The sequence below is a fragment of the Ascaphus truei genome, chromosome 13 (genome assembly GCF_040206685.1).
Source record: "Ascaphus truei isolate aAscTru1 chromosome 13, aAscTru1.hap1, whole genome shotgun sequence".
Lineage (NCBI taxonomy): Eukaryota > Metazoa > Chordata > Amphibia > Anura > Ascaphidae > Ascaphus > Ascaphus truei.
In genome coordinates, this window is record NC_134495.1 from 48624901 (window position 1) to 48637837 (window position 12937).

At 54.8% G+C, this 12937-nt stretch overlaps 1 protein-coding gene across 1 annotated transcript in view; it reads left to right on the forward strand.

Moving 5' to 3' along the window:
- Positions 1-12937, forward strand: part of METTL3 (methyltransferase 3, N6-adenosine-methyltransferase complex catalytic subunit) — a 17964-nt gene continuing 5027 nt past the window's right edge. Inside the window, exons 1-8 of the mRNA XM_075569131.1 lie at positions 1-302; positions 843-1051; positions 1617-2003; positions 2174-2349; positions 10569-10785; positions 11375-11562; positions 11883-11921; positions 12010-12118. Coding sequence (XP_075425246.1) covers positions 203-302; positions 843-1051; positions 1617-2003; positions 2174-2349; positions 10569-10785; positions 11375-11562; positions 11883-11921; positions 12010-12118 — 1425 coding nt within the window. The 5' untranslated portion in view covers positions 1-202. The remainder of the gene's footprint in view (positions 303-842; positions 1052-1616; positions 2004-2173; positions 2350-10568; positions 10786-11374; positions 11563-11882; positions 11922-12009; positions 12119-12937) is intronic.

Genomic DNA, 12937 nt, shown 5'->3' on the forward strand with positions numbered 1-12937 from the left:
TACTGAAAGGCTAAACGGAAAGACGGGGGAAGGAAAATAGTGGCGTACACAGGGAGAGGAGAGTGTGCCACCGGGAATGATAACCGGCTAAGGGAGGCGCAGGCTTTGAGAGAGTCAGGGGGGGAGAGGTGTCCCACTGTGAGGATATTGTCCCCCTATGGGGCAACGTTAGACGGGGGATTACACAGAGAGGGGCAGGAACATGTCAGACACATGGAGCTCCATCCAAGCTCACAAGAAGCAGCTGGACTCCCTGCGGGAGAGGCTGCGGCGCAGGCGGAAAGATGTCACGTCTCAGCTGGGTAACTGTTACCTCCTGTCCCGTCACCCCTTTCCCTGTCACCCCTTTCCCTGTCACCCCTTTCCTGTCCCTGCCCCCCTTTCCTGCCCCTGCCCCCCTTTCCTGCCCCCCAGCCCTCCTTTCCTGTCCCTGCCCCCCTTTCCTGGCCCCCCTTTCCTGCCCCCCCCCCTTTCCTGTCCCTGCCCCCTTTTACTGGCCCCCCCTTTACTGCCCCTGCCCCCCCTTTACTGCCCCTGCCCCCCCTTTACTGCCCCTGCCCCCCCTTTACTGCCCCCGCCCCCCTTTCCTGCCCATGTAACTCCCTTTCCTACCCATGTAACCCCCTTCCCTGCCCCCCCCTTCCCTGCCCCCCCCTTCCCTGCCCCTCCCTTTTCTGCGCCCCCTCCCTTTTCTGCGCCCCCTCCCTTTTCTGCGCCCCCCCCCTTTTCTGCGCCCCCCCCTTCCATGTAACCCCTTTCCTGCTCCTGGTCACCCATTGTCCTGGTCCCCCCTTTCGATGGCTGTTCTGAGATGCACCGTTTGCATTCATCTTTCTCCACAGATCTTCAGAACCCGGAGGCAGGACAGGCCCCGACACTTTGCAGCGACAGCCCAGTTCCTGTCGCCCCTCCACAGCCCCTGAAGGGACCCAGCGGGTCAGCAGAGGTCACACCGGACCCTGAACTGGAGAAGAAGCTGCTGCATCACCTCTCGGACCTGTCACTCGTCCTGCCCGCCGACTCCGTGTCCATCCAGCTTGCCATCGCTTCGGTGAGAGGGACTGATGACATACATGTATATCTGCTAGAGGAAGAAACCCCTACCAAACTTCTTCATGTGCCACCCTAGAGTCTGGATGGTCGTGAGGTCCCCTGTAAGATTGTGTCACTTCACCACCCTGTCTGCACTTGGAGGGAAAGGTTGGGTGGATCTGTTTATCCCCCTTCTATGTCTTTGTCATGCCCTGGTGCAACAAAAAAGGCTAATTTAGCAGTAGACTGTGTCTGTCACTATGTCACTGTCACCCCGCTCTTCTTTTCCGTGACACATACTGGTGGAAGATGGACTTGGTGGGCTTATGTCCATTTAATATCTGTCACTTGTTTTTTCAAATTGCCATTGGTGAAATATTCCTCTGCTCTCCCTCTGTCAAATCTCTCTTTTTTTTCTCTCGTGTTTTTCTTTATCTTCTGTGTCTCTTCCTGCGAACGTACCCATCTTCTCTTACCCTTCTCTTACCCTTCTCTTAACCATCTTCTCTTACCCTTCTCTTACCCTTCTCTTACCCATCTTCTCTTACCCTTCTCTTACCCTTCTCTCCTCTTTCCCATTGCAGCCCAAATTCCCAGTCACACGTCAAAGTGTGGAGAGCCTGCTGCAGAAATTTGCCGCTCAGGAGCTGATCGAGGTTAAAGGTTGGGATCTGGAGGATGATGACCGCCCCGCTGTGGTAACATTCGCGGACCGCTCCAAGCTCTCGGCCATGATGGGCGCCGTGACAGAGAGGAAGGGTCCCTCGGATCCTCCCGGAGCCAAGAAAAGACGACTGCAGGAGCCAGACCCCGCAGCCTCCTCTTTATCTTCTTCGTCCGCTGCTAGTACATCAGGGGAGAAGAAGACCTCAGAACCCCAGAAAAAGGCCCGGAAACAAGCGTCCCATCTAGACCTGGAGATAGAGAGCCTCTTGAGCCAGCAATCCACCAAGGAGCAGCAGAGCAAGAAGGTGAGCGATGGAAGGGGGCAGGAAAGTAAAGCTTAAAGCGAATGCTATGAAGAGCAGCAGCATAATGAGAAAGTGTACTGGGCCTGGGTGGAGATCAGAAGAGAGAAGGTGGGAGGCTGGAGTTCTGATATGGTTCTGTCACCTCCTGACCCTACTATTTGTGGTGTCAGATGAGTCGGGAGATCCTGGAGCTTCTAAACGCCAGCACGGCCAAGGAGCAGTCTATTGTGGAGAAGTTCCGCTCCAGGGGAAGGGCCCAGGTCCAAGAGTTCTGTGACTACGGAACTAAAGAGGAGTGTATGAGGGGAGCCGGAGCCGACATGCCCTGCCGCAGGCTGCACTTCAGGTAACGTGAAAACCGGCACAACGGGAGAGAGACAGGCGATTAAACCGAGGTACAGAGAGACAGTCACACAGGCAGTGAAACGGAGGTACAGAGAGACGGTCACAGACAGGCAGTGAAACGGAGGTACAGAGAGACGGTCACAGACAGGCAGTGAAACGGAGGTACAGAGAGACAGTCACACAGGCAGTGAAACGGAGGTACAGAGAGACGGTCACAGACAGGCGATTAAACGGAGGTACAGAGAGACGGTCACACAGGCAGTGAAACGGAGGTACAGAGAGACGGTCACACAGGCAGTGAAACGGAGGTACAGAGAGAGAGACAGGCAGTGAAACCGAGGTACAGAGAGACGGTCACAGACAGGCAGTGAAACGGAGGTACAGAGAGACGGTCACAGACAGGCAGTGAAACCGAGGTACAGAGAGACGGTCACACAGGCAGTGAAACGGAGGTACAGAGAGACGGTCACACAGGCAGTGAAACGGAGGTACAGAGAGACGGTCACAGACAGGCGATTAAACCGAGGTACAGAGAGACGGTCACAGACAGGCAGTGAAACGGAGGTACAGAGAGACGGTCACACAGGCAGTGAAACGGAGGTACAGAGAGACGGTCACACAGGCAGTGAAACCGAGGTACAGAGAGACGGTCACAGACAGGCAGTGAAACCGAGGTACAGAGAGACGGTCACAGACAGGCAGTGAAACGGAGGTACAGAGAGACGGTCACACAGGCAGTGAAACCGAGGTACAGAGAGACGGTCACAGACAGGCAGTGAAACCGAGGTACAGAGAGACGGTCACAGACAGGCAGTGAAACGGAGGAACAGAGAGACGGTCACACAGGCAGTGAAACGGAGGTACAGAGAGACGGTCACAGACAGGCAGTGAAACGGAGGTACAGAGAGACGGTCACAGACAGGCAGTGAAACCGAGGTACAGAGAGACGGTCACACAGGCAGTGAAACGGAGGTACAGAGAGACGGTCACAGACAGGCAGTGAAACCGAGGTACAGAGAGACGGTCACACAGGCAGTGAAACGGAGGAACAGAGAGACGGTCACAGACAGGCAGTGAAACGGAGGAACAGAGAGACGGTCACAGACAGGCAGTGAAACGGAGGTACAGAGAGACGGTCACACAGGCAGTGAAACGGAGGTACAGAGAGACGGTCACAGACAGGCAGTGAAACCGAGGTACAGAGAGACGGTCACACAGGCAGTGAAACTGAGGTACAGAGAGACGGTCACAGACAGGCAGTGAAACGGAGGTACAGAGAGACGGTCACAGACAGGCAGTGAAACCGAGGTACAGAGAGACGGTCACACGGGCAGTGAAACGGAGGTACAGAGAGACGGTCACAGACAGGCAGTGAAACGGAGGTACAGAGAGACGGTCACACAGGCAGTGAAACGGAGGTACAGAGAGACGGTCACAGACAGGCAGTGAAACGGAGGAACAGAGAGACGGTCACACAGGCAGTGAAACGGAGGTACAGAGAGACGGTCACACAGGCAGTGAAACGGAGGTACAGAGAGACGGTCACACAGGCAGTGAAACGGAGGTACAGAGAGACGTCACACAGGCAGTGAAACCGAGGTACAGAGAGACGGTCACACAGGCAGTGAAACGGAGGTACAGAGAGACGGTCACACAGGCAGTGAAACGGAGGTACAGAGAGACGTCACACAGGCAGTGAAACCGAGGTACAGAGAGACGGTCACACAGGCAGTGAAACGGAGGTACAGAGAGACGGTCACACAGGCAGTGAAACGGAGGTACAGAGAGACGGTCACACAGGCAGTGAAACCGAGGTACAGAGAGACGGTCACACAGGCAGTGAAACGGAGGTACAGAGAGACGGTCACAGACAGGCAGTGAAACCGAGGTACGGAGAGACGGTCACACAGGCAGTGAAACGGAGGTACAGAGAGACGGTCACACAGGCAGTGAAACCGAGGTACAGAGAGACGGTCACACAGGCAGTGAAACGGAGGTACAGAGAGACGGTCACAGACAGGCAGTGAAACCGAGGTACAGAGAGACGGTCACAGACAGGCAGTGAAACGGAGGTACAGAGAGACGGTCACAGACAGGCAGTGAAACCGAGGTACAGAGAGACGGTCACACAGGCAGTGAAACCGAGGTACAGAGAGACAGTCACACAGGCAGTGAAACCGAGGTACAGAGAGACGGTCACACAGGCAGTGAAACCGAGGTACAGAGAGACGGTCACACAGGCAGTGAAACCGAGGTACAGAGAGACGGTCACAGACAGGCAGTGAAACCGAGGTACAGAGAGACGGTCACAGACAGGCAGTGAAACCGAGGTACAGAGAGACGTCACACAGGCAGTGAAACCGAGGTACAGAGAGACGGTCACACAGGCAGTGAAACGGAGGTACAGAGAGACGGTCACAGACAGGCAGTGAAACCGAGATACAGAGAGACGGTCACACAGGCAGTGAAACGGAGGTACAGAGAGACGGTCACAGACAGGCAGTGAAACGGAGGTACAGAGAGACGGTCACACAGGCAGTGAAACGGAGGTACAGAGAGACGGTCACACAGGCAGTGAAACGGAGGTACAGAGAGACGGTCACAGACAGGCAGTGAAACGGAGGTACAGAGAGACGGTCACAGACAGGCAGTGAAACAGAGGTACAGAGAGACGGTCACAGACAGGCGATTAAACGGAGGTACAGAGAGACGGTCACACAGGCAGTGAAACGGAGGTACAGAGAGACGGTCACACAGGCAGTGAAACGGAGGTACAGAGAGACGGTCACAGACAGGCAGTGAAACGGAGGTACAGCGAGACGGTCACAGACAGGCAGTGAAACCGAGGTACAGAGAGACGGTCACACAGGCAGTGAAACGGAGGTACAGAGAGACGGTCACACAGGCAGTGAAACGGAGGTACAGAGAGACGGTCACACAGGCAGTGAAACCGAGGTACAGAGAGACGGTCACAGACAGGCAGTGAAACGGAGGTACAGAGAGACAGTCACACAGGCAGTGAAACCGAGGTACAGAGAGACGGTCACAGACAGGCAGTGAAACGGAGGTACAGAGAGACGGTCACAGACAGGCAGTGAAACGGAGGAACAGAGAGACGGTCACACAGGCAGTGAAACGGAGGTACAGAGAGACGGTCACAGACAGGCAGTGAAACGGAGGTACAGAGAGACGGTCACACAGGCAGTGAAACCGAGGTACAGAGAGACGGTCACAGACAGGCAGTGAAACGGAGGTACAGAGAGACGGTTACAGACAGGCAGTGAAACGGAGGTACAGAGAGACGGTCACAGACAGGCAGTGAAACGGAGGTACAGAGAGACAGTCACACAGGCAGTGAAACGGAGGTACAGAGAGACGGTCACACAGGCAGTGAAACGGAGGTACAGAGAGACGGTCACAGACAGGCAGTGAAACCGAGGTACAGAGAGACGGTCACACAGGCAGTGAAACGGAGGTACAGAGAGACGGTCACACAGGCAGTGAAACCGAGGTACAGAGAGACGGTCACAGACAGGCAGTGAAACGGAGGTACAGAGAGACGGTCACAGACAGGCAGTGAAACGGAGGAACAGAGAGACGGTCACACAGGCAGTGAAACGGAGGTACAGAGAGACGGTCACAGACAGGCAGTGAAACGGAGGTACAGAGAGACGGTCACACAGGCAGTGAAACGGAGGTACAGAGAGACGGTCACACAGGCAGTGAAACGGAGGTACAGAGAGACGGTCACAGACAGGCAGTGAAACGGAGGTACAGAGAGACGGTCACACAGGCAGTGAAACGGAGGTACAGAGAGACGGTCACAGACAGGCAGTGAAACGGAGGTACAGAGAGACGGTCACACAGGCAGTGAAACCGAGGTACAGAGAGACGGTCACAGACAGGCAGTGAAACGGAGGTACAGAGAGACGGTCACACAGGCAGTGAAACCGAGGTACAGAGAGACGGTCACACAGGCAGTGAAACCGAGGTACAGAGAGACGGTCACACAGGCAGTGAAACGGAGGTACAGAGAGATGGTCACACAGGCAGTGAAACGGAGGAACAGAGAGACGGTCACACAGGCAGTGAAACAGAGGTACAGAGAGACGGTCACAGACAGGCAGTGAAACGGAGGTACAGAGAGACAGTCACACAGGCAGTGAAACCGAGGTACAGAGAGACGGTCACAGACAGGCAGTGAAACCGAGGTACAGAGAGACGGTCACACAGGCAGTGAAACCGAGGTACAGAGAGACGGTCACAGACAGGCAGTGAAACGGAGGTACAGAGAGACGGTCACAGACAGGCAGTGAAACCGAGGTACAGAGAGACGGTCACAGACAGGCAGTGAAACCGAGGTACAGAGAGACGGTCACACAGGCAGTGAAACGGAGGTACAGAGAAACGGTCACACAGGCAGTGAAACGGAGGTACAGAGAGACGGTCACACAGGCAGTGAAACGGAGGAACAGAGAGACGGTCACACAGGCAGTGAAACGGAGGTACAGAGAGACGGTCACACAGGCAGTGAAACGGAGGTACAGAGAGACGGTCACAGACAGGCAGTGAAACCGAGGTACAGAGAGACAGTCACACAGGCAGTGAAATGGAGGTACAGAGAGACGGTCACACAGGCAGTGAAACCGAGGTACAGAGAGACGGTCACACAGGCAGTGAAACCGAGGAACAGAGAGACGGTCACACAGGCAGTGAAACGGAGGTACAGAGAGACGGTCACACAGGCAGTGAAACGGAGGTACAGAGAGACGGTCACACAGGCAGTGAAACGGAGGTACAGAGAGACAGTCACACAGGCAGTGAAACGGAGGTACAGAGAGACAGTCACACAGGCAGTGAAACGGAGGTACAGAGAGACGGTCACAGACAGGCAGTGAAACGGAGGTACAGAGAGACGGTCACACAGGCAGTGAAACGGAGGTACAGAGAGACGGTCACACAGGCAGTGAAACGGAGGTACAGAGAGACGGTCACAGACAGGCAGTGAAACGGAGGTACAGAGAGACGGTCACAGACAGGCAGTGAAACAGAGGTACAGAGAGACGGTCACAGACAGGCGATTAAACGGAGGTACAGAGAGACGGTCACACAGGCAGTGAAACGGAGGTACAGAGAGACGGTCACAGACAGGCAGTGAAACGGAGGTACAGCGAGACGGTCACAGACAGGCAGTGAAACCGAGGTACAGAGAGACGGTCACACAGGCAGTGAAACGGAGGTACAGAGAGACGGTCACACAGGCAGTGAAACGGAGGTACAGAGAGACGGTCACACAGGCAGTGAAACCGAGGTACAGAGAGACGGTCACAGACAGGCAGTGAAACGGAGGTACAGAGAGACAGTCACACAGGCAGTGAAACCGAGGTACAGAGAGACGGTCACAGACAGGCAGTGAAACGGAGGTACAGAGAGACGGTCACAGACAGGCAGTGAAACGGAGGAACAGAGAGACGGTCACACAGGCAGTGAAACGGAGGTACAGAGAGACGGTCACACAGGCAGTGAAACCGAGGTACAGAGAGACGGTCACAGACAGGCAGTGAAACGGAGGTACAGAGAGACGGTCACAGACAGGCAGTGAAACGGAGGAACAGAGAGACGGTCACACAGGCAGTGAAACGGAGGTACAGAGAGACGGTCACAGACAGGCAGTGAAACGGAGGTACAGAGAGACGGTCACACAGGCAGTGAAACGGAGGTACAGAGAGACGGTCACAGACAGGCAGTGAAACCGAGGTACAGAGAGACAGTCACACAGGCAGTGAAACGGAGGTACAGAGAGACGGTCACAGACAGGCAGTGAAACGGAGGTACAGAGAGACGGTCACACAGGCAGTGAAACGGAGGTACAGAGAGACGGTCACAGACAGGCAGTGAAACGGAGGTACAGAGAGACGGTCACACAGGCAGTGAAACAGAGGTACAGAGAGACGGTCACAGACAGGCAGTGAAACGGAGGTACAGAGAGACGGTCACACAGGCAGTGAAACCGAGGTACAGAGAGACGGTCACACAGGCAGTGAAACCGAGGTACAGAGAGACGGTCACACAGGCAGTGAAACCGAGGTACAGAGAGACGGTCACACAGGCAGTGAAACCGAGGTACAGAGAGACGGTCACACAGGCAGTGAAACGGAGGTACAGAGAGATGGTCACACAGGCAGTGAAACGGAGGAACAGAGAGACGGTCACACAGGCAGTGAAACGGAGGTACAGAGAGACGGTCACAGACAGGCAGTGAAACGGAGGTACAGAGAGACAGTCACACAGGCAGTGAAACCGAGGTACAGAGAGACGGTCACAGACAGGCAGTGAAACCGAGGTACAGAGAGACGGTCACACAGGCAGTGAAACCGAGGTACAGAGAGACGGTCACAGACAGGCAGTGAAACGGAGGTACAGAGAGACGGTCACACAGGCAGTGAAACCGAGGTACAGAGAGACGGTCACAGACAGGCAGTGAAACGGAGGTACAGAGAGACAGTCACACAGGCAGTGAAACCGAGGTACAGAGAGACGGTCACAGACAGGCAGTGAAACGGAGGTACAGAGAGACGGTCACAGACAGGCAGTGAAACGGAGGAACAGAGAGACGGTCACACAGGCAGTGAAACGGAGGTACAGAGAGACGGTCACAGACAGGCAGTGAAACGGAGGTACAGAGAGACGGTCACAGACAGGCAGTGAAACCGAGGTACAGAGAGACGGTCACAGACAGGCAGTGAAACCGAGGTACAGAGAGACGGTCACACAGGCAGTGAAACGGAGGTACAGAGAAACGGTCACACAGGCAGTGAAACGGAGGTACAGAGAGACGGTCACACAGGCAGTGAAACGGAGGTACAGAGAGACGGTCACAGACAGGCAGTGAAACCGAGGTACAGAGAGACAGTCACACAGGCAGTGAAATGGAGGTACAGAGAGACGGTCACACAGGCAGTGAAACCGAGGTACAGAGAGACGGTCACACAGGCAGTGAAACCGAGGAACAGAGAGACGGTCACACAGGCAGTGAAACGGAGGTACAGAGAGACGGTCACACAGGCAGTGAAACGGAGGTACAGAGAGACGGTCACACAGGCAGTGAAACGGAGGTACAGAGAGACAGTCACACAGGCAGTGAAACGGAGGTACAGAGAGACAGTCACACAGGCAGTGAAACGGAGGTACAGAGAGACGGTCACAGACAGGCAGTGAAACGGAGGTACAGAGAGACGGTCACACAGGCAGTGAAACGGAGGTACAGAGAGACGGTCACAGACAGGCAGTGAAACGGAGGTACAGAGAGACGGTCACACAGGCAGTGAAACAGAGGTACAGAGAGACGGTCACAGACAGGCAGTGAAACGGAGGTACAGAGAGACGGTCACACAGGCAGTGAAACCGAGGTACAGAGAGACGGTCACACAGGCAGTGAAACGGAGGTACAGAGAGACGGTCACACAGGCAGTGAAACGGAGGTACAGAGAGACGGTCACACAGGCAGTGAAACCGAGGTACAGAGAGATGGTCACACAGGCAGTGAAACCGAGGTACAGAGAGATGGTCACACAGGCAGTGAAACGGAGGTACAGAGAGACGTCACACAGGCAGTGAAACCGAGGTACAGAGAGAGAGACAGGCAGAGAGACGGTCACAGAGGCATGAGAAAATACTGAGATGGACAGGCAGGCGAACAGCTAATAGTGACTGGTCTTGGGATTTCTTACTGGGATACAAGTTTGCTGCAGAAACGGATGCAATAAAATCTCTGGCGGTTGATATAACCGTCACCGTGAGCCAGTACTGGTGTAATGGGTATGAAGCAGACGTTCTTTGGAGCCGAAGCGTGTTAATTTCAGCTCCGCAGGCCCCTGCTCCCAGGGCTGATCACCTTCACTGGTGCTATAGGTCCTCCATGATTCTTTACCTCCCGCGGGATAGGAAGCGGATTACGTCTCGGTAACTATTGGCCCCTGTGCTGCGGGAGATTAAAGCCTCTATATTGTTTATCCAGCCGGGAGCGCTATTGGGAGCACCTTCGGAGGGAAGAAGGGGGTCCGCGGGGCTGAAATTAATGCAGAACAGCCCCGGAGACCCCCTAGAGGGGACCAAATCTTTAAGCATTGAAATTGCACCCTATGTTTTAACGAGGCACAGAGACCTCACCGTGTCGGTCTCATCCGTTGTGCTGAATGACCGTTCCTTTCCGCCCTCCAGACGCATCATTAACATGCACACTGACGAGTCTCTGGGGGACTGCTCCTTCCTCAACACCTGTTTCCACATGGACACCTGCAAGTACGTTCACTACGAGATCGACGCCTGGGCAGAGCCTGGAGGGACCACGGCAGGAACCGTCTCCGCCCCCAGCCAAGACATGGCGCTGACCAAGGGGGTGGGAGACCCCAGCGTGGGGCGACTCTTCCCTTCACAGGTGGGAAGTGAGTCATGGTACACAGGTCAATAGAACGTGCTGAAGCAGGGACAGTACATATGGCGGGTTCCATATTGATGAGTATCACCATATTCTCACAGAGAGCAGAACGTAGAGTGGGAAACACCTTTTGTATGGATATTATTCTACGTAGATATTTCCAACTTAAACGACAATGTTGCTGTGTATGTTTGTATTTATGTATATAGAGCCAGTTAATGGGTAGAGTGCCTCCCATGTAAGAATAAATATTCGGAGGGGTCCCCGCCCCGAAGAGCTTACAATCCAAGTGATGGGATGCAGGAGATTGCATCAGTATATTGGGCATGGCCAGCCACGCTGTTCTCTGCCTGCTGGGAGATGTCGGTGCTGCGCCCGCGCATTGTAACAGGATGTGACGGAAGAACCTCTGGGCCCCTCTTGGATACTCGGCTTGCATGTTTAGGATCACAAGCATGTTTCTATTCCCTTACCGTCGGGAGGGTATTCCACGTGTCTACCACTTCTCTTTCTGTGGCATATGCTTCCCTCCTGTACTTTGTTGAATCCCGTTGTTTCCGTGGCTCACGTACTTCTGTGTGTGTGTTAGTGGATCCGCTGTGACATCCGTTACCTGGACATGAGCATTCTGGGGAAGTTCTCGGTGGTGATGGCCGACCCTCCTTGGGATATCCACATGGAGCTGCCTTATGGGACACTGACCGACGACGAGATGAGGAAGCTGCAGATCCCAGCGCTGCAGGACAATGGGTTCCTCTTCCTCTGGGTCACTGGGAGGTAAGGAGGGGAGACACAGGATCTCATAATTACACAGATTCAGGCAATGACTCGCCTGTCATTCACAGCCATGACAGCCGCTTACCAGCTAAACTCTGAAGCCACTTTGTTGTTAGGACAGCATGGGGTCTATTTAGTGAAGTCTCCCAGTTGCAAAACTGGTGCAATATCGCCTAAGCCTGGGAGATCGGCAGCTTTATCTCAGCACAGAGGTCCTGCTGCTCCAGTTCCCATATCGGAGAGACAGGAGGCTCCCACTGTCCCCTGCGTTGATGTGTGAGAGGTTGTTTGGGTTTGAGCAGAGTTGTCTCTGGTTTCAGGGCCATGGAGCTGGGCCGGGAATGCTTGAAGCTGTGGGGGTGAGTATGTCTTGTCTCTCATACATTCACCTGCTCCTGAGCCGCCTCCGCACTCTCTGACTCTCCGTCTCTTTCTCTCTCTGTACAGATATGAGCGAGTGGATGAGATCATCTGGGTCAAAACCAACCAGTTACAGCGAATTATCCGAACTGGACGCACGGGTCACTGGCTGAACCACGGCAAAGAGCACTGCCTGGTAACCCACTTCAATGACTGTCTTGTCACACTTCTCTGCCCCATAACCCTCACCGAATAGTGACCGGCTGTACTGTGTGTCATTGTCACCCTCACCACCTAGTGACCGGCTGTACTGTGTGTCAGTGTCACTCACCACCTAGTGACCGGCTGTACTGTGTCAGTGTCACTCACCACCTAGTGACCGGCTGTACTGTGTGTCAGTGTCACTCTCACCACCTAGTGACCGGCTGTACTGTGTGTCAGTGTCACTCACCACCTAGTGACCGGCTGTACTGTCAGTGTCACCCTCACCGCCTAGTGACCGGCTGTACTGTCAGTGTCACTCACCACCTAGTGACCGGCTGTACTGTGTGTCAGTGTCATTCTCACCACCTAGTGACCGGCTGTACTGTGTGTCAGTGTCATTCTCACCACCTAGTGACCGGCTGTACTGTGTGTCAGTGTCACTCACCACCTAGTGACCGGCTGTACTGTGTGTCAGTGTCACTCACCACCTAGTGACCGGCTGTACTGTCAGTGTCACCCTCACCGCCTAGTGACCGGCTGTACTGTGTGTCATTGTCGCCCTCACCACCTAGTGGCCGGCTGTACTGTGTGTCAGTGTCACCACCCTCACAGCCTAGTGACCGGCTGTACTGTGTGTCAGTGTCACCACCCTCACCGCCCAGTGACAGGCTGTACTGTGTCAGTGTCACTCTCACCACCTAGTGACCGGCTGTATTGTGTGTCACTCTCACCGCCTAGTGACCGGCTGTACTGTGTGTCAATGTCACTCTCCCCACCTAGTGACCGGCTGTACTGTGTGTCAGTGTCACTC